This window comes from Gekko japonicus, unplaced genomic scaffold, assembly GCF_001447785.1.
Source record: "Gekko japonicus isolate JY-2015 unplaced genomic scaffold, Gekko_japonicus_V1.1 scaffold135, whole genome shotgun sequence".
NCBI lineage: Eukaryota > Metazoa > Chordata > Lepidosauria > Squamata > Gekkonidae > Gekko > Gekko japonicus.
In genome coordinates, this window is record NW_015175359.1 from 1,221,753 (window position 1) to 1,247,649 (window position 25,897).

At 44.9% G+C, this 25,897-nt stretch overlaps 1 protein-coding gene across 1 annotated transcript in view; it reads right to left on the bottom strand.

Annotated features, from left to right (window-relative positions):
- Positions 1–25,897, bottom strand: part of PXN (paxillin) — an 81,674-nt gene that overhangs the window by 30,221 nt on the left and 25,556 nt on the right. Inside the window, exons 2-5 of the mRNA XM_015425353.1 lie at positions 9,010–9,236; positions 6,443–6,540; positions 3,308–3,447; positions 2,687–2,888 (exon numbers count right to left, since the gene is read on the bottom strand). Of these exons, the coding sequence (XP_015280839.1) occupies positions 2,687–2,888; positions 3,308–3,447; positions 6,443–6,540; positions 9,010–9,236 (667 nt within the window). The remainder of the gene's footprint in view (positions 1–2,686; positions 2,889–3,307; positions 3,448–6,442; positions 6,541–9,009; positions 9,237–25,897) is intronic.

The window sequence follows — 25,897 nt, forward strand, 5'->3', positions numbered from 1 at the left end:
GACACCCCACGGCTAGACAGTTCAAATGGGATCTGGGAAAGACAGATTCAAAACCTCACTCTGTTATGGACACTTGCTGGGCAACCTTTGGCCAATCATACAGTAACCTAATGAACGTGATTGTTGTGAGGATAAAACAGAGGAGAAGAGAATATTGTTACCCACTTTGAGTCCCCATTGGGGCAAAAATTGGGATATAAATGAAGTAAAGAAACGGTGGACTGAAGGACTGCCTCTCCCCATATGGCCCCAAGCACCAACTGTGGTCTTCTGGTTGCCACCTTCTAGTTGTCCCCCCGCTTAAGGGAAACTATTTTGTATCTACTAGAACCCATTCCTTTTCTATAGTGGCTCCTATCTTGCGGAATGGAGGGGGGTGCTGTAAGGCTGTTTTATTTGCAAGGGCTTTTTAATGGGGTTTAAGCTGCAGGCATTTTCTTGGGCAAGGAGGTTAACAAGGCATTGCTGTATTTTGTATGCTTTTAATTTATGAAATTATAAACTGCCTTGAGCCACTAGAGAAAGTTGGGGTATAAATCTTTTAGTTAATAAACATATGTGTCACACCTGTTATTTAGGATGGCAATAAAAGCACAATCTGGGATTGTTTCAGAAACCAGAGCATCCATTAGCTGAGACACCCATGGGCACAACAGTCCATTCTGAGTAACCCTTGTTTCCCACTGCCTAAGGACAAACTATGTGGATAATAAAACAGGCAGCTTGGTAACTACAAGTACCCCACCTTTATTTCAGATGCCGCTACAAAGCTGTACCATCTGAAAATGCTGAGCCCCCAAATCCAAATATGTCTTTGCACAGGGAAGCTACTCACTGCAAGTTAAGCGGAAGACAGGGATGTGCAGATCTGAAACAAAGCTAGTCCCCCATTCCTCATCACACAAATTTCTTCCCTCTCTGTTCTACTAGATAATTGCATTGTTTCCTCACAGTGTTATCTTTTGATCCTCCTTGTCTACATGTTCACTCAATTGTTGACTGCAAAACTGAAAAGAACATCTATAAAAATGCACACATGTGAATACATGAAGCTGCCTTATATTGAATCAGACCACTGGTTCATCAAGGTTAGTATTGTCTATTCAGACTGGCAGCAGCTCTCCAGAGTCTCAGGTAGAGGTCACCACACCTTCTTATTTAACTGGAGATGCTGAAGACTGAACCGGGAGCCTTTGCATGCCAAGTGGATGCTCTGCCACTGCACAGCCCTTCACTCTACCCCTTTTCCCTCTACTGAATCAACTACGGTTTTTGCTTATTTATTATTACTTGCGCTGATGACTGCAACACACCTTCCCACCTCCTCCTTTTCTTTCCTCCTTCCTGAATTCTTACTTAACCCATTCCCCTGATCATTATTATCATATGACTCCCCCCACTATAGATTTCTAAAAGTGTGTGTTGTCTCTCTATCCCCCTTCTCAGTCTCTATTATTTTGTAGTAACCCTTTCCTTTTGGAATTCCTGATCCTAGGGTTTGCTTAGTGAGCACATGACACAAACAGCCTCACTGAAATTAAGCATGACCAGGCCTGGTCAATGTCTAGATGACAGACTTCCTGTATGCTGCCTTGAATATGGAAGCAAAATAGAACATACACTTAGCAAACAAACCCAACATGGTGTCCTCCATCCTCTCATGCCCACTGCATCCACTGCACCCTTTTCTTCTTCCCATCGCTTATCATTACAGCCCTTCAACTCCAGGCATGCACTCGGCTCTTCCCATCACTATGCTTGTTGCAATCTCACCTGTTCAGAACAGGATATTCAAACTGATGTCCTACCTGTCCTACTTTTCCCTTTTTCCCTTCTTCCCTTGTGTCTAAACTCTTAGGATATAAACCAGAAGGGGCAGGGTGTCTATCCCGTTCAGTGTAGTGGACTCTAATCTGGGGAAACCAGGTTTGATTCCTCACTCCTCCACATACAGCTGCTGGTGTGACCTTGGGTCAGTTACAAGTTCTCTCAAAGCAGTTCTCTCATAAGTAGTACTTGAAAGAGCTCTCTCAGCCCCACCTACCTCACAGGCAATGCTCCCTCTAAGCTGTGGAGTCTTGAGAGCAAAAATTCTACTCTGTGAGCTACTGGCATTAAAGTTGTGAATGAGAGATTTGGCCACTGCATAAATTAGTTTGCTCTGGAGCCATCCTTCATGAGCTAAGAGGAAAATGTGTGAGCCGGAGGCTTAAAAACTGTGAGCTAGCTCACACTAACTCAGCTTAGAGGGAACACTGCTCACAGGGTGTCTGTTTTGGGAAGGGGAAGGGGATTGTAAGCTGCTCTGAGACTCCTTCGGGTAGTGAAGGACGGGGTATAAATCCAATCTCTTCTCTCTATCTTGCCTCTTATCTTACTGTGGGTGCTCTATAAAATCATCACTGTTATCCTCATTTCCTGCACACGGCACAAAAACTCAGCTTTCTGAAAACCAGAATCTAGTCCTCATATCTGCAGACGGAAGCCTGATATTACACGCCTGGTGAAAATTCACTTCTAGTTGTTGTGGGGTAAATGCTAACCAAACTTTTCAGATTCACCAGTTTTCCATTTCTCTTCGGCAGGTCCTCACCAAAAGGCCCCAGTAGATGCCGAGTGGAGTGCCACTGCTTTCTCTATCTGACAGTCATGCACTTAAGGGAGGAGCGGCCCAATCGTTACTCACACTGGACTAGGCACCGAGCTCTCCAGTTCATCCAAAAGGCTCTCCACACTAGGACACACGTCCTCGATGTCATGACCTCCATTCCGCTTGGGTTTCTCTTTCACAGGGGCTGCTGGCTTTGTGTTCAAAGAGGTAGTGTTCTCCGGGATGCCATAGTGAGAGCCAGTCCCACTGGGCAACGAGGGGGTCCTAGTGGTTTCATCTTGCAAGGAAAAGAACACAGGCAGGCAGATAAGAACCACTTGCAACAAAACAGGCACTGGCAAAAGTTACGGGAAGAAGGCAGGGCAGATAAAGAGGACTCGGAAGAGAACGTTTTTTACACGGCACATTCTCTCCCCTTCTGTACCCAAAGTTCCACTGCAGGCTCCTACATTTCTGCTCCTCAAAAGATAACTTAAGAACTACAGCAGGCCACTAGGGATCTCCCCTCCCCTCTCCTCTTCAACCCCACTGGCCTTGTGCTGCTCCCAGTGGAGTGACAGGTATCCCAAGCTCAGCTATAACACTCCCCTCAAGACAAGTCGTTTATAGCAGATGGACGTTCCACAGTCCCCTTCCCCCACAATTTAATTTATCTGCTTTCTGCTGCCTGATGCCATTGGAGCTGCTAGCCCTTACCTGCCGAATAGCCGCTAGGAGGATTGTGCTGAACAGCATTCAGTTCCAGTAGCAGTCGGTCCAGTTCTGATAGGTTATTGCCCAGTGAGGAGCTCATCAGGGTGGGAGAGGGTTCAGCAGACCTCTGCTTTTTAGGGAAACTGGAGTTCAGAGGAAAAGGAAGAGGGTGAGTCAGTCATGAACTTCGCGCTCTTTCTAAAAAGATGACTTGCATTACTGTGTGTATTTGCTTGTACGAAAACTAGTTCTTCAAAAGCCTTAAACCCCTAACAAGGTGCAGGAGGAGGAGGAGAGATTGGATTTATGTCCTGCCCTTCATTCAGAGTCTCAGAGTGGCTTACAATCTCCTTTCCTTTCCCTTCCCCTCCCCACAACAGACACCCTGTGAGGTAGGCGGGGCTGAGAAAGCTCTTTTGAGGACTGCTCTTGAGAGAACAGCTCTGAAAGGACTTGTGACTGACCCAAGGTCACACCAGCAGCTGCATGTGGGGGAGTGGGGAATCAAACCCGGTTCTCCCAGATTAGAGTTCGCGCTCCTAAGCACTACACCAAATCCCCAAAAGGGTACCCAGGAGGCACAACAGCACCCATTGATATGTTCCCTGGTGTCCACTTGCCTCTTGAATCTTGCAGATAAAAACCAGCAGGTCTTGGATGGAACAGGGAGCTCCAGGTAGGCAAAATGTTAAGTTTATCCCAGACAGGCATGTCACACAGCCCTACACTCTCAGCCTAGCCACAAGCACAGTTTTCTGTTGGCTTGGCAGCCTCTAGCTGTGGCCTCGTAAGAGCAAATTCTCCCTTTCTTTGGAAATCTAAACCAAACAGCATATCCTTCCCAAAGCAAAAAGCCAATACTGGCTTTCCTTTATTTCCAAGTAACAGGTGGTGTCTGAAAAAGAACAGAACTTTGGCATCTGTAAGGGGCTCCTATTGGGAGCACCTTTATCCATCATAGTAGGCCACTTGCCTTGGGATTTCCCAGCATTTTATGACTGGCTCTTCTGCTACGGCAGCCATTTTGTGATTGGCTCCCCCCCCCATTGCAGCCATTTTGTAATGGCACCCACCACCCCTTTCACGAAATTTCAAAACTGAGTGTACAACATCTCCTGTTTCTGCACAGAAGACCGCAGATAGCCCGTTCACACACTGGATGGTATGCATGAATGTTTCTTGTACACTGCTGTACTGTTGTTGTTTTACCTATAAACACCCTAAGGTATGGAGAGGAGACTCTAACTATGTGGTGGATATGACAGACACACATGTTACAGAACATCTACATGATGCCACCTCTGGCTCCTCCTCAAAAGCCCTTTGGCCCACAAATGAAGCAAAACGCATGTAAGTACACTTGCATAGATTCATCTGTAGTTATCGCTGCCTCTTCCTTCCTTTCCCTGATTTCATTGTTACTTCCGTTTACAGCATTTAGACTGCAAAATCCTTGGGGGGACAGCACCTGACTTTTTACCTACATTAGTCTGTAAGGCATCAAGGACACTGACAACTCTGAACAACAAGCAACGTCAACAGCAAGGAGCTCTGACTCGTCACATGTCCCTGAACATATACAGCTGCCTTATACTGAATCAGTCCATTGGTAGATCAAGGTCACTATTGTTTACTTTGATGAGCAAAGTCTCTTGCAGGGTTTCAGTCAGAGGCCTTTTCTCATCACCTGCTGCCTGATCCTTTTTTTAAAAACGGAGATGTCAGACACTGAGCCAGGGGCTTCCCTGCATGCAAAGCAGATGCTTTAACATTGAGCCAAGGTGTTTCCCCAGCATGTTTATAAACATGCATCTGAGCTTCAGTCTATGCTATTCACCCTAAGAGGTCCTGGCTGGGATATACAGGACTGCTATCAGAACGATCATCGTCATCCATCTCCCTTCAGCATGACCAGATAACTGGTGCACATGGACAATGATTTACCCAAGCAGTAACTTGCTACTAAATCGGCTACCCATAATGACCTGCCAAGTCAGGATGAGGATTTTAATCACACACCAGTACTTGATCAGAAAGAGGGGTGAGCAGTAAAATCTTCTTTGACACTTGATAGGGCCTTCCTGAGCACCAAATACAGGTGGACTGAACGGTCTCCAAATAAATTCTCACCCTAGAGTAGTTTCACTATCTGTATCATCCTGCCAAGTGGTAAGTTAATACATCAGATGTAGTAAAATGGTCCCAGGCCACTACCCAAAGAACCAGCTTACTTCAAATACTGACACATGTTATAGTGCACTACCACTTGATAAATGGTCATTTGTGGTTATATAAGCATTTTTGGAGCACTGATCTATCTAGCCCAGTATTGTCTACTCAAACTGGCCCTGGTTCTTTGGGGTCTCTGGCAGAGGTCCTTCTCAGCTTAGCTAAGGTCATGTAACTGGAAAGGCCAGGGATTAAACCTAAGTCCTTGGGCATGCAGTGCATGCTCTAACACTAAATTATGGTCACCCACAAACAAGGAACTACTTTCTATTTCCTGGGCTAACTGACCCCTAGTTACCACTGGTCCCAATCACATAGGAACGAAAAGGAAGGCAATACATACTCTTTCCCTACCCACTGCCATTCCTTTATGGCATCAGAGTGCCAGAATTAAGAACCATGTGTCAAATGACACAAAACTTTTCCCTTCCAAAATGAAGCATTTTTTTTGACTGGATGAAACAGTTTATTAATTCTGTAGCTCATCAAGTAACCTTACAACCCAGCCTGTGGTCCATTTTGTGAGTTAATGGACATGGAATAATTGTTTTTTTTGGGGGGGAAAGATATGTGACAAAATCCTCCCTTTGCACTTGGAGAAACAGAGTCATGTATCACAATATACCTTAACTAAAAGCAGATCCAAAATAAATGTCAGGCCACAAAATAAAAACTAGGTCTCTTAACTGCTACATTGCTGCCATGCTAGTCTGAAAGCATGTGACACTACCTTGAATACCATAGAAGAAAAGCAAAAGATTTTAGTTGAATAAGCAAACGTTCTTAAATAAGCTGAAATTTCCCCACCTTGACGAATTTTATTACATGAATATTCAATGCAATAAGAATCCATCTGCTGGCCTCAACATAAACAGGAATGGGGGGGGAGTTTGAGAGAAGGTGGTCTACCTGTAGACGTGCTCCTCTTCACTAGCTCGTGTAGGAGAGATGACACACTCTCTGGAAACAGAGGCACTGGAGCTGTACACAGGAGACTGGGACTGTGGCTGTGGATAAATGTTGTGGAAGTTATTTAAATTTATTAGGATATACAAGACACATGGGCAAAAAAATCTTTCTGTCCCAGAACCGGGCCCTTCTCTGTTCCCTTCCCCTTCCTAAACCATAATATTATATAAGCGTCATTGCTGGGTAAAGCTTAGTAGGTGTACATGTTCAAGAGGAGTTGCCATGTTAGTCGGTTGCAGTAAAAAGAAAAGAGAGTCTTGTAGCAACTTAAAGACGGATTGGTCTAGAAACCTTTGTAGGCCAAAGACCACTTTGTCAGATGCTTGTTTAAAGTCCCACTTTAAGAACCCCCCCCCAAAAAATAAATCTTCTCACATTCTCTCAACAGTCTTCATACCAAACCATCAAGGTAGATCAACATTATCTGTATGTTGGAAATCAGCCCTGACGTGGGTGGCCCAGGCTAGGCTGAGCTCATCAGATCTCGGGAGCTAAGCAGGGTTGGCCCCGGTTCATACCTGGATGGGAAACCAGCAAGGAAGTCCAGGGTCGCTATGCAAAGGAAGGCAATGGCAAGCCACCTCTGTTAGTCTCTGCCTTGAAAACCCTACAGGGGTCACCATAAATCAGCTGCGACTTGATGGCACTTTACACACATGTCACAAATCGGCGGGTGTGTGTGTGTGCCAAGGTTGCTTTTCTAAAGCTACTTTGTGAGTTCATAACCAAAGACAAATTTGAATAAGGGACCTCCTGGTTCACAGCTCATATTCTGAGGGTTCAATTTACACATTCCATGCAACTTTGTCTCAGTGGAGCCTCAGGAGGAGACCGTAATCGCAAGCTAAGAAAAGGTGCGCGCATGCACAACAGTAATTACTCCTCTCAAAATATCTTTCCCCAAGATGCTTTTTAAAGGTTTCCTTCCATGTCTTTTTCTCTAGCTGGTAGAAAACCAGCATGCACATGCACAGGAAAGAGATCTAAAAGGAATAACAGCATGGAAGGGAAAGGATTATTCACCCTCCAGGTGAGGCAAGCAGTCTTCCCTTTCTCCTAACTGCATCCTCCAATATCTGCACTTTGTTTTGTTGGGGTTTTTTAAGTTTGGGAAAGTTATACAGAACTCTGGATAACACATAGTTTGGCCCTTAGTTACAGTGTTAAAACAATTACTGAGGGGGGGGGGGGAGAAAAAGAAAGAAAAATAGGATTCAATGGCCTGTTCTGCTCTTTATACCTCGGAGATGAAGATTCAGGGCCTAATTTGAGCCAAGACTTAACCCCAGAGCCTATTCTAAATCCATCCCCTGGAACGTGTGAAGTAAAAACTGTATTTCAGAGCAAGTGCAGAGTACTGTTCCTTTTCCAATGAATAACTACAGCCAGCCCTTTCAAGTGCGGAATTAGGAGGAAAGGCTTCCACAACCTAGGCTGTGGATTCCAAGCAGCACTTAGTTCTGGATGTATTTATTTTTTATTTTAGAGAGCAAACAAGCTTGGTCCCTACTCCTCAGTCAGTCTCCTTTAAATTTGTGTAGCCTCTAGTACAACAACTGCTGCATTTGGACTCAACTCTAGAAGTGTTCCACACAAACAGCAGATTCGGTGACCGAAGCGTTGTTCAAAAAAACTGAAGGGCCCCTCCTGTAGGCTTTTCATTAACTGCTTGAGTAAAGAAAGACCCAAACAATTTTGAGAGCCAACTGCAATGTATCATGCGTGACTGAGACCCTGGAATGTGGAACAAACAGGATGCAGCCTGCTAACAAACTGTTCATCCCTAGAACAGGCATTCATTCCCCCGTCCAGAAACACATACTTCCTCCAGTTTAATCTCATGTCTCATACACCTCTGAGCTACAGAAACCATCGTCTCTTTTCCTAAGACTGCAAGGTGAGTGATTAATATCCACCTCATTCTGCTGTGGTTTGTAGCATAACACTAGGAGGGCGGCTGTGATTAACATTTTCAGGGTGTGAAACTATAAGGTCAGTTTGGGGGGGGGGGGCAAAAAAAATTTCTAGCAACTTGTGTACTCTGCCATCAATTAAGGCTTCTGTACTTAAATCAGAAGACTTGGGCTGTGCCAGAGAAAAGAGGAAACAGTAAGTTTCCGGGGGAGGAAAAGAAGCACCAAAGTCCAGCTGGTAACGCAATGTAAATATCACTGGTCTACTCACAATACAACACGACAAAAATGTCCAGCCAAGTGAGTCGTTGCTTCTTCTAGTACAACACAGAAGCACCCGACAGCACTCAGAAGCGTTAGGAAGCACCCACCATCCAGCTGGGAGACAGGAGATATGGAAGACTCAGGTTTTACGACCAAAGCAACTGGATGGCTATATCTGGAACCTTTAGTGGAAAGATCTCTCCCTCTCTACATAATGCTGGCTTGGCTGAATCTACCTGCTTTACACCAACTCAGCAGACGTTATCTATGAATTCCTCACTTCCGTAAGCATAATGAAGACAACCCCCGCCATCCTCAGCAACCCCTTACCTGCTGGTGGATATTTCTGGAGATGCTGGGTTGCCACTGGTCTAAAGGCTCAGTCACGGTCCCATTCAAGGCTTCACTAGAAGGAGGTGGTGGCACCGGGGGAGGTAAAACGATTTCTTGGTATGTGTGATTTCCAGTTGGGTAGGAATAGGATGTTTCCTCCGACAGAAAGACTGGCCGCTTGGAGATGTGGGAGGTAGTCGATTCCAGGTCTGCTAGCAATGCGTCTGTACAGGAGACACGTGAGAGAAGGATTATTCTTGTGTCTACACACAGAGAGTTAGCTCCTTCCATCTCTTCTACCCCATGCTGACAGTTACCATGATCCTGAAGACAGACATGTGCGGAATTTACTCTTCTAGTGGTTCTTACACTGTCTGAAAGGACACCTATAGGATGGCTCTGTTTTCACCAGCACAGCAGCAGCAGCGTTTTTAAACAAAGCCTCCCCGTCTCTTTGCAAAATAAATAAAGTCAACTGAGCTACTAAAACAGCCAAAAGGAACTCCCAACATCCAAAAGACAGGCCTGACAGCAATGACCGCTCAGAAGCCTTGCTAAAGAAGAACCCAAATAGACCAAACTCAGAGACAAACACTCCAAAGTCTGAAACAGACTAATTGCTAGTTCTGTGTCATGAAGTCATTCAAAACGTGGCCAGAAGTGCTGCTTTTTGCAGATCTCAAGAGAGGCGTTTCTTCCACAGATTGTGGCAAAAGCCAAGAAAGAATTTAATCAAGTCCGCAAATGCAACATCATACAACTGCTTCCCAGATGCAAACAGTTAAACACGGGCTCCAGTCCCTGCCAGGTAAATGCAGTTTCATCTCCTGCGAACAGCTCTCAACGTGCTGGGTCAGATCACAAATTCCTGAAGGGGAGAATAAACTTCTCCCAGCTAAGAAGCACACATACCTTCAATGCCCTGGCCGAAAAAAGGGGGGGAAGGGGGGGCAGAGTTGGCTACACAGCATGCTCTTGTTTAATAAGGAAGAGAAACTGTAGAACAGGTGAGAGGTTTTGTCTGTGACCCAGCAAATGGAGCAGAGACAATCAGTGCCAGGCACAGTTGCCGTAAAAAGAACAAAAAGGCACATCAAGGAAAGCATAAGGATGACCTTTCATGAACACAGAGCCAGCGTCAAAATAGTACACAGAGTAAAAGAAGCAGAATAAATAAGACAACACATGCCTATTTGGTCAACTCCTAGAAGCAAGTTGTTGAACCACACAGGACTCTTGTATCTACCAAACTGTCAAAAAAGGTTACACTGTATACATCCAACGGCATTTTTTTGAACAAAGAGACAAGAAATCAGAGAGCAGGTATTAAATGGTTTATAAATATCCAAAGATGATCAGGAAAGTGACCACAAATGACTTCTTAAAGAACCACTGCTTAACAACATTGTGCACAAAGTAAATTCATTATTTTAAATCAGCAGCTCTTTCAGATTTCTGGGTGCACGACTTCAAACTCCTAGCTATCTTTGCACAAAATGATTCCTACTTGGGGACAGGCCTGTAGCTACAGTGGGGCATTTCGGGGCCTGGCCCTCTGACTTCCTGCCAAGCCCCCCGACTTCCATCCAGCCCCACCCACCCCCGGCTTTCTGGCCCACCTGGAGGACTCCCAACTCTCTGGGCCACCTGGAGGACTCCCCACCACCGCCCCTTCCCCAAGTGTGGCTTGCTTCCCCATGTAGGCAAGCAAAGTGCAAATGCCATAAAAGTGAGTTTTAAAATTTTTATTTTATTTTTTATTTTGGGACGTCAGTGCCCCCTGACTTATTTAAAGGCCCCCTGAATTACAAAATCCTAGCTACAGGCCTGCTTGGGGATAACTTCTGTGTAGAAAATTGCATCCACTCCAAGAGGAGACTACGTCATCCCTACAGCTACACATTTACTAAAGCAAGCCTTAGAGGTTCAGACTTGGGGGGTGGGAAGGAGGCAAAATATAAAAGTTGCATCGTTAGGCCGATGTTTACTTAGTTACAAAGTTTATGCATTGCTCACACACATCTGGTGCCTTCGGGTGAAGGCCATGCGCTGTGTTTATCCCCACTTCCTCTTTACTTGAATATGGCTCTTCCTGTCCTCTCCTTCAGCCCTTTTTCAAGGAGAGTTCAGGAACTCACTGCAGCAGCCTCAGTTCAAGCATACATCTAGGCATGGTGAGAAAACACTGTACATACAGACAGGGGTGAAATAACCTCTGCCCGGCAACCTTTTAGAACAAAAGATATAGTAGGCATTGAGTCAGATTACCAAAAGGTCTGGTTAACACATGCAAAGTACAAAACATGCCTGCAGGGACACAGCAGTAAAAACATACTTCCTTTAGAAGCACAGAGGATTGCCTTTATAGCCCGATTCCAGGGACACAGGAAACATACAACACACTTGACACTTGCACACATGTTGAAGGCTGAGAGTCAGAAAAGGGGTCCTCGCCATAGGGGATGGAAAAAACAGGCTGGCATGATTATTTTCGTCACTGTGTGCAAGACAAGCGCATGAGCCTAAAAGGCCTAAAAGTATTTATTTTAAAAGTTATTTAGTGCCAAACATTTTCAAGCAAAGGCCATTTTGCAGTCTCTTTCAGAACAGTCCCTGGCTATTTATAATCTAATTAACATAACACCTGCTTTTTGGACTTCCTGTTTCTTGGTTCCAAAAGCTTCCAAGGAGTACTCAAAGACACCCTTACCACCATTTGCCACCCCGTCCCCAAAGTAGGTAGCTGGAGGAGAACTGAGAAAACAGAAATTTATTTTAAAGAAAATATGCCCCCCCCCCCGCCCGCGCGCACAAAAGGACACTGAAGGCACATATACATACCTTGGAGTCAATGTTCCAACTGTTGAAGCCCTTTGACTGCGTAGCAATATGTACACAGTTTATGATTCAAGATTTATCAGAGAAGGTGTGGTTTGGAATGACACAAATCTCCCCCCCCCAGGAAACAGCTATCAACTCACACCCCCACATACAAGTACTCCATGACAGCGCATGCCAGTAAAAACCAGGAACTTGCAAAGCTGCAGAGAACAAGACAATTTGCTGTGTGGAGCTCTTTGGCTACAGCGTCCCATGTACACCTTTCCTAACCCACAGCTCTTCTGTTTCATTAAGATTTTTTTTTTTAAAAAAAAAAAAGCTCTGTTTTGCAAGAATCTTTTCTCCTCTGAACCTGAACAACTGATTGCTTTGGTAGTTTACAAGTGTAGCTACTGCCGGACGCACTACTGCAGTTTTTCCTCCTGGGGTGCTTGGAACATGCAGTTCTGGAATAGATTATAACTATTTCTATCCTCCTGGGCAGAAACAGCTGGGATGAGCGTTCTTTTCAAGGAGAATATCCCCCCCCCCATCTTCCTTTACTCAACGGAAGGGCTCATGGGATAGCTGCTTCTTTTCTTCCCAGTATGGGGGCAAATCAAAGTGAAACAGCAGCCTCGGCTGCAAGAACCACAGCCAACACATCTAGAGATTAAGCACTTGCTGAGAAAGATTTCACATTTTATGGACCTTGATGAATTAACTTGCTAATACTTTGGCCCTTTTGACTATGAGTTACAGAGGCATCACATGTATGCCTGGCAGTGGCAGCTGCACCAGAGAGATTTTACTCTTTAAATGTAAGGTTTGATTTGTTTTTAATGTTCTCTTTTCTCCCTAAGACTTTTGTATGTGCTAGTCAATGCTTTGGGAAGGATATATATTTATTTAAATCAGGGGTCACCAACATGGTGCCCGTGGGTGCCAAAGCACCCATTAACTCCTATTCTGGTGCCCACCAAGTGTTCTTAGAAAGCAGGCAGGGCCAAGTGGGGCTTGTGCCCAGCAAGGCTCATGATTGGCTGTACAGATTTTTAAAAATCTTGCTTTGGCAGCAGCTGCCAAGAGGATCTTCACTGTATGACTGAAAGTAAGCTGCGGTAGCCATTTTGTGGCTGGTTCCACCTTTGTGGCAGCTATTTTGTGGCTGCACTCACCACGCTATGGCAGAATTCCAAAGGGGCCCACGGGCTTTAAAAAGTTGGGAATCTCTGATTTAGATATTTATATCCCACTTCTCTCTCCAGTGGGGATACAAACTGGATTAAACTTTCTATAGTAGAATAAAAATGATATTCTTATTTATTTATTTATTTTAAAAACATGTTACAAAAAACTTATCCAGAAGTGCTAGGATGCGAACAAAACATTGTGTCTCATCTTCCGTTTTGGGTGGAACTGTTCTCATCTGCCCTAAATCCACAGGATAGACAATATACTATATATAACTGTGCTGTGAATTTTATACAAAGACTGCAGGGTATGAATGTTTTAAAATAAATGCATTCAGGAGGTTAGTCGTTTTCCATTCATAGGGCAAAGAGTTTGGAGAAAGTGATGCGAGCATCCTATTCAGCAAAAATTAGGTGACACAGCTGTACTCTTAGACGAAGCTCCTGCTCTGGTCTGGTGTTTTGTGTAGGTAGATAAACTAAAGATTTCTTTCCCTACATTCGGGTCATATTCTGTCATGGGTGATGCCCTAAGCATCTTACATTTAGTCCATGTATAAAGCTTAATTATTTCAGCAACTGAGGACCAAGAGTTCCCAAGGTCTAAAAGACAGGAAAGCCAGCCAACTGTTTTTTTAAAAAAACAAAGAACCAATGCAAACTAGTGTCTCCAGCCAGAAAAGACAAAATCTACAGGGTGCAGAGAACAACCAGATTCACAAAAAAAGCTTGGTGAAAAGTACAACAAAAGTGGATTCTTGAGCAATGCATGGCTTTAACAATGAGGGAACACTGCAAGGTATGCAGACACACTGGTCCGTGCCCCACATCCCAGGGCATGGTTGTAGGGCACATGGTACAGCACCCTTACCAGCACCAAGCGGGTCTGGGTTTGGTTAATACCCAGACCAAATACCTGCTAGTAACTGTATGAAAACTGCCTAGAATATAGATACAATTTAAAACTGACTGCTGGAAGTGCCACATCCATGTACAGAGAACACAACCTATGAAACAGTTGAGCAGCAGATGGTACAAGTTTATGCATTAACTTCCTCCACTCCACATCCTGTCTCTTCCTGACTTTACAAAAACACTCTGCAGCAGAGGAACAGGAAGTTTAAAGAGCACAGCAGCATACGAAATAGTGGGCGGTGATCATTCACAGCTACTCCAATCAGAAGGGCTGGTGACAAAATTATGCTTTAAAAGCATGACCAATGATCAGTGTCGTAAAGGACAGAGTTCACAAGAGAGAAAGAGAAGAAAATCTGTGTAACAGGTGGAACTCATCTGCATCGTTCCAAGCAATTAGTGCCAACAGGATCAGATTAATAGAGCATCATATTGGGCCTGAACACATGGTACCAAAGAAAAGAATACTTCTTTTTGCTGGGATCCCTACTACCCCCGCGCATACCATTCTTCTTGGGACATTCCCATACTCACTACTGTAAGAAGTCGATATTGGCACTGCTACAGCCCACAGTGGTAAGGCTTAAATTGCACCCCCTCCACTCACGTGCACACTGGGACTATGGGAATCAGAAGTGCTAAAGTGGCGTAACTGATGCCTGAAGCTAAAGCAGTCAAGATATACTGTTTCTCTATGTTCCTATTCTTAAGAAACAAAGAAGGTCCTTAATGCACTGTCCATACATTCCAATGCAGACCAAGGAATCCACTCCAAGCACTTTGGAAACAGTCCTCAATGAGGAAGTAATTTTCACTGAAGCAAATCAGGCAAGCAGGTAAGCAGGTTTAAAACAGAAAAAGTAGTGTGCACATTCTTCAAGATAAATCGTTTTTAACAAACCGGGTCCACGCTATACCTGGCCTAGGATTGCAGCCTAGGAGATTTTCAGCACAGTATTTAAAACTTCTATAGCTCCTTCCCAGTTTACAAGCAACAAAGTTAGCATCCCTCTGAAAATGCATGAATGAGATGTACTTAACTTTATAAAGTTTTGTGTGTAACTCATGACCTTCACAGTCCTTAGCACCAATAATACAAACTGGTTCACAATGAAGATAGCTTTATTCTGCTACATTATCTTCCTCAGTGCAGCAGTAGAACATAAATTACTATTTAGGAATATTTTTCAGTAAGTGTATAAAATGCCCCCCAAAACTCAAATGTCTTTCTCTGAACACCTAGACTTTAATTTGCTCCACTGCTAAAAAAACCCTAATCTTTTAATGTGTTATAACGGTACATTCCCCCCCCCCAGTATCTTTAAGTGCATTTCTCGTTTCTCCTCATAACAACCACTGTATACATTATTAATTTGTCCACTTTTGCAGAGAAGGAACTGAGGCTGAGAGAGAGTTGAGCCAAAGCATTAAATCACAGACTGAGCTAAGTCTCCCTGTTCCAAGTCCTAACATTGCATGTGTACCTGCAGGTTCCTAGTCTTCAAATACGATATTGTTCAACTGGTACATACTGATACCATCAGCACCCGTATGGAGCGGAGCTATCTCCAGATGTCTTCCAGGTGATTCTAAGGCTTTGGCAACAGGTTTAAACTGCATTGCTTATGCCACTAATGGAGTGTTTTGCATAGTATAAAGCAGAACCTTTCACTACAGCCATTTTTTTAAAAAATGACACCTCTGAAGAAACATGCAATGTGTGCTGCAGGGGGAGAAGAGGACTATCTTATGAAGCACTGGGAAACAACATTAATCTGAAGCAGCAGGAGGTGCCAGTGCAAGCATTGTGTAATCTCCACAAACAAGCCCCAGTTACACAGTACGCATTCCTCCCCTATCTTTCCTGCCAGACACACCCAGTCCTATCAGACAGGGGAAGAGTTCATTCATTCCAAGGAATTTGCTGCAGGCATTCCAGCAGGTCCCCAGCATGTTGGCACTGGGAGTGAGGAGGCCTTAGGCAATAAAGGAGCTGGGGGGGGGAGGTATTTTTCATACCTTTCCCAGATTTCTCCAAGAAAAAATGTTGACATCAAACAAAAGTGAAGAATGCCAGGGGCTCTTCACTCACAGCACAGGTGACTTCCCCCAAACTTGTCACGGATTTAAAAGTCGAGCATTTCTTCTTCTAAGCCGCAGAGACATGTATCAACTGATTTCCTGACAGTCAGAGCGGCTCCTCAATGGAACAGGTTTCTTTGAGAGGTAGTGGGCTTTCCTTCTTTGCAAGTTTTTAAGCAGAGGTGAGATGGCTATCTGACAGCAGTGTCGATTGTGTGAAATTAGGCAGATCATGACAGGGAAGGGAAGGAAGGGATGAGTCAGTGCTCAGCTCTCGTGGCCCTTTCTTACATGCTCGGGGTAACAATAATCAATAATCACCACTTTGGGCTCAGGAAGGAATTTTCCTTTAGGCCAGATTGGCCAGGGATCCTGGAGGTTTTTTGCCTTCCTCTGGGCATAGAGCAGGGGTCACTGGGGGTGTGTGGGGGAGAGGCAGTTGTGAATTTCCTGCATTGCACAGGAGGTTGCACTAGATGGCCCTTGAGGTCCCTTTCAGCCCTATGTTCCTATGATTCAAATGACCCTGTACAACACACAACAGGGAAATGTAGCATTTTGCATATTTACATATGCCGGAAGGTCGAGAAAGAGATGTTCAAGGAGTTCTTTCTCTTAAGCTGCCTACCTCTGCCTGTATTCAAATGAGTGTGTGAGTGACAGAGAGAATGGGGAAAAGAAAGGGACGCCTCTAGTTCAAAAAAGCAAACACACACAGGTCTATAGCTCTTCAAAGTCTGGCATCGGAGCCAGTCCCCTTCTGTCAAAATGGACCGGCTTCCACAGCCCCCAGTCTCCTCCTTCCTCTCTAGCACAGTAATGCAGTTGTCAGGACTGGGGAACCATGTATAAACAGTTGTGACTTCCTTTTTAACAGCTCCCCCTCTTCAAGTCACATACTTTGCTCAAATTTTAATCACCAACCAGTTGTTCCTTTTTCACTACTTTACTGATAGCCTTTCTCTTCATGTTTCATGCACGTTTTATTAACAGTCTTTTAAACCACGTGAAGTAGGGTTGCCAAGTCGATCTTCGCCGGAAGCGGGGGGCTCCTGGCCGGCATCTGGTGCACGCACGCGCCACATGCACGTCACCCGGAAGTGACGTGATGCCAGGTACGCTGGGGGTGGGGCCACGGCCATACAGGGAAAACCATAGAGTTTTCCCTCGGATGGCCGTGGCCCCGCCCCCAGCGTGCCCGGCGTGGTCGCGTCACTTCCAGGTGACGCGCACATCAGGGAGGAGTTCACCCTGGGGCCCAATCCGCCGGCGGCGGGGAATGGGCCTCTGGGGCGGGGGGGGGGACTTGGGAAGCGTAACATGAAGCTGCCTTATACGGCGTCACAGCAGTGGTTTATCAAGGCCGGTGTAGTCTGCTCTGACTGGCAGTGGCTCTCTAGGGTCACAAACAGAGACCTTTCACATCAACTGCTACCTGGCCCTTTCAAATGGCAATGCCAGGGATTGAACCTGGGACCTTTGGCATGTCAAGTACACCCTGAGCTACAGCCCATCCCCAGCAACAAGAGGTTCTTACGCAAAGCACAAATGCTCCTTCCTTTGGGCTATGCATGCTCAGCCAGAATTAGACAGTCTTCAGTAGACACATTCAGTAGAGCACTATTAAAAGAGTCCAATTATCTTTATGCAGACACCTACCTCAAGGGTTTGTGCTTGCTACTGCGTTTCAGCTCCTGCCCCTCAGTAGAAACCTCCTATGCATCCTTGGAATGTCCTTGCTAAAAGGACAATATAAGCGAAACCAAGCAGTGTAACAGAGCCCATAATACACTCTGCAGATTCAGCCAGCAGAAACAAGAAACTGTTTGCTTCCTACCCACCCAAATGGACGCGTAACATAAAACCATTGTCCACTCTCCCAAAAGTGCACAAAAGTCCCCACACATACAGACACACACCAGTCAAGTTAATTATATTCCTCCTCCTGACATTTCCACCCACATCTTACAGAAAACTATAAGGAGGAGTTTCTGGCTGAGCGCAGGCCTAGCTGTCAACTGAGTTCAAACCGGAGAACTTTAGTTAATGGTCTAGCAAGAGATGCATACACATTAGCAAAGGATGGTATATGATGGCGGAGGGGGGAAGGATGGATGATATTAATCCAAACAAGGAAAATACCAGCTCACAGGTTTGGAGGCCACATGTATAGTTTTAATCATGGCCCACTTTGTAATCTGTTGGCAAATGACTTTGCAGATTTCCTTCATTGCCATGGAACACGGAAGGAAGAACAAACGCTTCACACACTTCCCATTTGGCAACCTTGCATCTAAGGGCAGAAAAATGCAAGCTGAAAAAGTGACCGGGGGAACCACTGGGATGACTAATTCATTGCAACGTCCTCAGAATGAATGCAAATCTTCTCATTTTCCCATTCACACCCCTACAGAAGCCAGAGAGCTATTGGTACTGGGGAACAACCTTGGCAGTGGACATGAGGACTAGGGTGCCCTTGTGAATGCAACAGCAGAGAACCTCAGACACAAATATTCCATTGTGGCTGTTTTTGCAAGAAGGTGTCTCTCCATTCAACCCAATTCCATCCCCTTCAGCTCAGAGCAAACTGGGCCTCTCCAGCTCAGACGACTCAGTCCCTCGTTTAAAAAAGAAACAATCCCAGCCGGTAACCCAATCCCTGGCAGGACAGTTTTACATAGTGAGCAACTGCTGAGGAATGGGAAATGTGGGGTATATTTATCCCTTTAAGCACTCGTTCAGAAAGGACACCGGCTGCCGTTCTGTGAGCACTGCCCCAATGAAGAACTGCTGGATCCTCTCCTACCTGAAAGGCGTATGTTTGCCCAGGGAGCATGACTCAAATTGGATTGTGAACTGGGACCCCAGGACAGACTGAAAATAGAGAAGGTAAGCCATCCAAACATAGTTTGGAGCTGAAATACCACATGGTAAAGCAGTAGCAGGAACCTCTATATATAATGGCCAGTTGCAAATTTTTATTTCTTTGTGATGTTCTCTGAGTTCCCACAAAAGAGAGAAGAGCCAGGAAATAGGTTCTAGGGACAGGGAGAAGCAATACATTGGAGACATGATGCTTCCCCCAATCTAGAAACTGGCTTCCTGAGCAAAAATTCACACGGATGAAGAAAATACATTTTAGAAGTCATGCCGCACTGCCGATTACGTAACTGTGACCAAAGATGGAAGGGTATTTCCAACTAGGGATGGAAAGATGCTTTTCACTAAAGACAGCCAGTGTGGTGCAGTAATTACAGTGGCAGAGTGAGATCTGGGAGACCCAGGTTCAAAACCCCATTCTGCCATGGAAGCTCACTGGGTAACCATGGGCCAGTCACATACTCTCAGCCTAACCTACCTTACAGGGTTATTGTGAGGATAAAATGAAGGAAAAGAGAACAAATGTGAGCGGCTTTGGGTCCCCACTGGGAAGAAAGTTAGAGTAGAAGTGAAGTAAATAGTACTAAGGTGTACAGCAATGTAATGGGTGCATCTTCCTCCTACTCAGTCTACATTTTGAATTAAATCATGGCCAGGACAAACATCCCTAGTGATTCTTGCTGTCTGGCAACCAAGCAGGTCTAGCTGATTCTCCAGGAAGGGGATGTGTACAGCAGAAAGGAAAGACAATAACAGAGTTAGGAGCTTTAAACTGCAACCATGTATATCCCACAGCTGCTGAAAGCTGCGCTCTGAGCGAACTAAAGCTCCTGCATTTCCACACATCCACATGAGCTGAGACTTGCACAAACATCAACAGAATAGTTTGTGAAGCTCTTCCTTAACCTGCTCATCCTTATGCCCACTTGCATAGACATCCACCCCTTCTGCATAAACTTGGAGAAAATGCTGTTTGCAATCCACTTCTTCTCTCACCACTTCCACCGCAAAGTAACAAGATCCACCCCAACAAACACTAGCCCATTTCCCCTGCATGCACTGCCTTGGCTCAGCTCACTCCAAAAGAAAAAAATTCTCATCACTGAAATTTTTTTACCAAGCTGCAGACAGGTTATCTTTTTAAACAGCTGCTGGAGAAACAAGGTACAAATTGCACACCAGGGCAACCTCTGTCTTCACCAATGCTTCCTCCAAAATTCTACTTTGTGAGTTACTGGCACTAAAGTTGTGAGTGAGCAATTTGGCTACTGCATAAATTAGTTTGCTCTGGAGCCATCCTTCCTGAGTTAAGACAAAAATGTGTGAGCCAGAGGCTAAAAAACTGTGAGCTAGCTCACACTAACTCAGCTTAGAGGGAACACTGGTCTTCACTGCCCAAGTTCAGCACATCCTACCATCCTCTTGAAGTGGTAGGAAGTGCTGAATGTGGACAATTAAGACAGGGACTGAACATAAAACAGCCAAAATTGTAATGCCCTTGTATAAGGCTGTGGTGCAGCCTCATTTGGAATACGATGTGCAGTTCTGTTCACCATATCTTAAAAAGGAAATTGCAGATTTGGAAGAAGTACAAAGGAGAGTAATCAAGACGCTTAAGTGGTAGGAGCACTTTTCCCACGCGAAAAGGCTGAAGAGTCTAGGACTTGTTAGTTTTTAAAAAAGAAGGTTAAGGGGGGGATACAATCAAGCTTTATAAAATTATGTATGGGCTGGAGGAGGTAGATAGTGGGAGGTTTTCCTCCATAATACTAAAACTTGGGGGCACCCAATGAAATTGTTGGGGAAGAGGTTCAGGACAGGAAAAAGGAAATACTTCTTTACTTGGTGAGTAATTAAATGGCGAATTCACTGCCAGTGGTGGCAGTGATGCCCACAAGCATATATCGCTTTAAAAGTGGCTTAGACAGATTCCTGGAGGAGAAGTCCATCAGCAGCTACTGGCCATGGTGATGGAAGGGAGTCTTCATCTCCAAAGGCAGCAAACCTCTGAATACCAGTGCTGGGTGGCAGTAGCAGGGGAGGGCCTTAGCCTCTATGCTTCGTTTGTTTGGCCCTGCTTGACTGGCCGCTGTGTGAAACAGGATGTGGTTCTGGACAGACCACTGGTCTGATCCAGCAGGGCTCTTCTTATGTTCTTATGCTCAAAAGACACAGCAGCCCACCCCATATCTAACTCCAGGGCTATTTTTGGGCAGGAACGCACAGGAACGGAGTTCCGGCTGGCTCCCAAGTTGGCCACGCCCAACAGGAACTCATTAGCATAACAGGCCACACCCAACAGGAGACACTCATTAGGACTGGCTACATTAGGGGTGTGTGGCCTAACATGCAAAGGAGTTCCTGCTACAAAAAAAGCTCTGGGTTTTGACAACAAACAAGGTTAACAGAATAACAAGCAAAAGGTGGGTGTGGCTGGATAACCACACTTCTGGTAACATGGGGGTGCGTCCTAATGTGCTAATGAGCTGTGCTGGCAGGGGTGTGGCCTAATATGCTAATTAGTTTCTGGTGTTGGGTGTGGCCTATTATGCTAATGAGTTCCTGCTGGGCTTTTCCTACAAAAAGAGCCCTGTTTAACTCTATCCACTGACTGACCTACTTTCCTCTGGCAACGTTACAAAAACCAAGCTCTGTGTTTCAATGAGGAAAGTTGTACAAAACCCAAGAAATGCGCAGTGCCCCTACAAGAGAAAGGAGAAGTGTGCTGCAATCTCACTGAACAAGAAGGGCATCAAGTGGCCGAGGAAAACAGGAACAGATTAAGCAAGGAGAAGCCAAACGCGGGTGGTACAGAATAACATAAGGGGCAACACACGCGCAAACACACTTTTACCAGAAATGTTACCAAGCTAGGAACGGAGGAAATGAAAACTAGAAATAAGCAGAAGTCAGTTCACCAAGGAGACAGGCTGACTGTGAGATAAATGACCCGACGTTCCTTATAAAGCAGTGAGCTGAATTTTAAGAAAAAGTGTAGAAAAATAGGTGCAAGGTAAAAAAAATATTTATTTAGTTCTTGTGGATCTCTACGCATTTCACAGTTTGCTTTATCAGGGGATCATTTCCAAAGTTATTCACTTTCCACCTTGAGCACTTTCCACCTGCATCATCTCAGGGGCACTGAGAGGTGACAACTATCAGTAGCTAGAGAGGAAAGAGAGGGGATCATCCCAGAAGTTAGACCTCCATGTTAAGAACATAACATAAGAGAAGCCAATGTTGGATCAGGCCAATGGCCCATCTAGTCCAACACTCTGTCACACAGTGGCCAAAAATACCAGGTGCCATCAGGAGGTCCAGCAGTGGGGCCAGGACACTAGAAGTCCTCCCACTGTTGACCCCCCCCCCAGCACCAAGAATACAGAGCATCACTTGCCCCACACTTAGAGTTCCTATCTATACCTGGTGGCTAATAGCCACTGATGGACTTCTGCTCCATATGCTTATCTAATTCCCTCTTGAAGCTGTCCATGCTTGTAGCCACCACCACCTCCTGTGGCAGTGAATTCCATGTGTTAATCACTCTTTGGGTGAAGAAGGACTTCCTTTTATCTGTTCTAATCCGACTGCTCAGCAATTTAATTGAGTGCCCAGGAGTTCTTGTATTGTGAGAAAGGGAGAAAAGTACTTCTTTCACAACCTGCTCTATCCCATGCATAATCTTATAAACCTCGATCATGTCACCCCTCAGCCGTCGTTTCTCCAAGCTAAAGAGCCCCAAGCATTTTAACCTTTCTTCATAGGGAAAGTTTTCCAACCCTTTTATCATTCTAGTTGCCCCCACCATCTAGCTCCTAATAACTTGTAATTATGAATTATTATTTTTTGCAAAATGTAAGTGAACATTTCAAGCACTGCATTCTGTCCTCACTAAGAAATGTCACACACCTATTGTTTCGTTGGCCTTCACTGTTTATTAAAAGATTTATACCCTGTTATTTCACAAACTTTGGGGTAACTTACAAGTCAACGAAATAAAATCAATTTTGCACAGCAAAGTATAACAACCTTGAAAAAAAGCTAACAGACTGGACATGTTTGCTTACAGAATATAGCCCTAAAACAAGGAAATTAAAGCTTCAAGCTGAACTTCAAAGCAAACTTATTTCAAACAGAACAGCTTTGCAGACCTTCTGGACTACTTATAAAAGCCAAATCCAAAGAATGGGAATGAAAACGGAAAAAGAAAGTGGACAGCAAACTGCAGTGCCATCATTGGAGCTGACACTGCAAGGAAGAACTGCAAGGCTAAACAAAGATGGTGCACAGGTTCATACAAGGAGAAGTATGTGGATCCCATGCCATCAAAGGCATTGTAGTGAAGCTCTAGTTCCTTGAATTGAGCCTGGAAGCACACTGGTAGTCAATGCAGCTATTTTAGCATTGACATTTATAAGCACAGTAGCCAGTCCCAGGCAACAGACAGACCATTGCATCTATATATCTAATTCTAAACATAGCCCCAGAATGTGAATCAAAAAATCTGCACAGTGGGGCCATATACAGACAGGGAGGGGGATTTTTCTACAGACCTCTGGGAAACCCTCTGGGGTTGCCTGGCAACTGAGGCACGGGAGACTGGGCCCAGGGAACCCTGACAGGTGAGAAGGCTGAGGAAAAGTACCAGCAGCAGTGACTGGGAGACAAAGCAGGGAGGGGGAGAAAAGACTGGGAAGCAAAAGAGTGGAAAACAGGGTGGGGGGTTAAAGTGGAGAAGAAAAGGCTGGGAAGAGAAAGTGGGGGGCTAATTTGCTAGGGGATAGGATTTCCCTCTCCCATGAGTCTCACAGGTCTCCAGCTTGTTCTGTACAAGATAAAGCCTCCAAGCAATCTTTAAGAGAGGCCTTGTGTAGAACATATTGCAATAATCTAGTCTAGAAGGTTACAGGAGTGTGGATCAGTGTGGTCAAATCAGCTGAGTCCAGAAGACAAGTCAATCTGCAGACAAGATGAAGATAAAAGAAGGCATTCTTAGCAACTATTTCAAACTGCTTTCTCATCCACTGTGCTGTGTCCATTCAAAGGCTTGGTTCATGACAAATGTATCAGCGTGAAATGGGCTGGTTACTGAGGAATAAAGTGAAAAATACTTCTCATGCCATTTTAAATATGAATGATAATAAACTGAAAATAATATTGCCTATGCCGAGGTTCTAAAAGGCCTAGAGGAAGCTTGCTATTAAGAAGTGTTTGAGTGGCTTGACTTTAAAAGTTTGGAGACTTTAGAATATTTACCCACTGTGGAAAGGCCAACACTGGGTAGCACTGTTGGTCAGGCTCTCTAGTTCATTTCTCAAGACAAGGAAATGCATTGTGGGATACAGTTAAGAGAACCTGCTGTACCAATGCAGCTGCAGCAAACATGGCTTCTTGCCCAAACTGGTGAAATTTAAATATAGACTGCTGTGGTCCAGCCATATCCAAACTGAAAGGATGCAGAACATTGGTTTCCGTCCACCCTTGCAAAAGGAACCAAGAAATACAGTTTCAGGTTTATAATGGCTGAAGTCCCATTCTTCAATGCTATACCCCCAGAAGAGGATTCCCCACCATAGGACATTATAAAACAGTTACACTCTGCCTATGCAACTCACAACTATGCATGTGACTATTCCTCTGAATGCAAGACCTCCCTGAACTTATCACAGAAGGATGCAGAAGCTCCACTTCTTCCCCCAGGGCTGTGTGCACACTTGGATGACAGGGGCCACTTATCCTCTTTTTAGTGTAATTAAGAGGTGGTGGTGGTAGTGGTGGTGAGAAAGCTATGGACAGAATGCAGTGATTTCCAAATCCCATGTTCAAGCCCTGGGATTTAGCCACAAGCCCATCATCTGTCCTTGGGAAAAACCATTCTCTCTAAGGGCCAAACAAGACGTGATGGCATCGTTGCGGCTGCCAAGAGGATACAACCATTTCAAAGTCATTTAAAAATGCTATGAGGGCCAAATCCTGACTGGGCCCAGAGGGCAGTGTGCTTTTTGCCCCTCCCCACACACCTTTTCGTTTGATAAGAACATAAGAGACGCCAATGTTGGATCAGGCCAAAGGCCCATCCAGTCCAACACTCTGTATCACACAGTGGCCAGAAATACCAGGTGCCATCAGGAGGTCCACCAGTGGGGCCAGGACATTAGAAGCCCTCCCACTGTTGACCCCCCCCCCAAGCACCAAGATGACAGAGCATCACTTGCCCCAGAGCCCCTATCTATACCTTGTGGCTAATCGCCACTGATGGACCTCTGCTCCATATGCCTATCTAATTCCCTTTTGAAGCCGTCTATGCTTGTAGCCACCACCACTTCCTGTGATAAGGCATGGGGGAGGACAAGAGTGCCTCAGCCGTTTTTAAATTACTTTAAAATGGCGCTGGCCACACGGTGGCATCACATTTAGTTTGGCACTAAGAGCCAGCATTCATGAGACTCACTACAGGAAATTAACCAAAAAACCGCCTCCCTGCAGCTATTGCACTATGCCATGCAGAATACCTAGATTGGCATCATGTACAAAAGTCTACAAAACCTCTCTTGAATTCTTCATAGATATTGGCTATTACGCGTTGTAGGTGTTATAGTTGCCACATGGAACATGAGCCAGAGAGTGGCTGTTTCCTGTGGCCTCCTTGTGTATATGTAACATAAGCACCAAACCTAAGCCTCTTCTTCCTCCTGTATTACTTAGGGCCTAAGTCTTAGGCCATGGCTATCACTATGTTCAGCACCTTTGCAGAAATTAAGACATAGCCACACTGCACAGTCTAATACTACACAACAGATAAGAGGAGAGTATCAGGACAGAGGGAGAATGTATCAGATGTCAGATCAGGGAAAATAAGTAAGATCATGACAGAAAAATAAACAGTTCAGTTTTTAATAAATTCTTCAATGCAGGAAGAAAAAACACGTTGGGTCAATAGAAGAGTGTTTGAGGTATACAGAACAATAAGGTTAAAAGAACAAAGCCGTGAAATA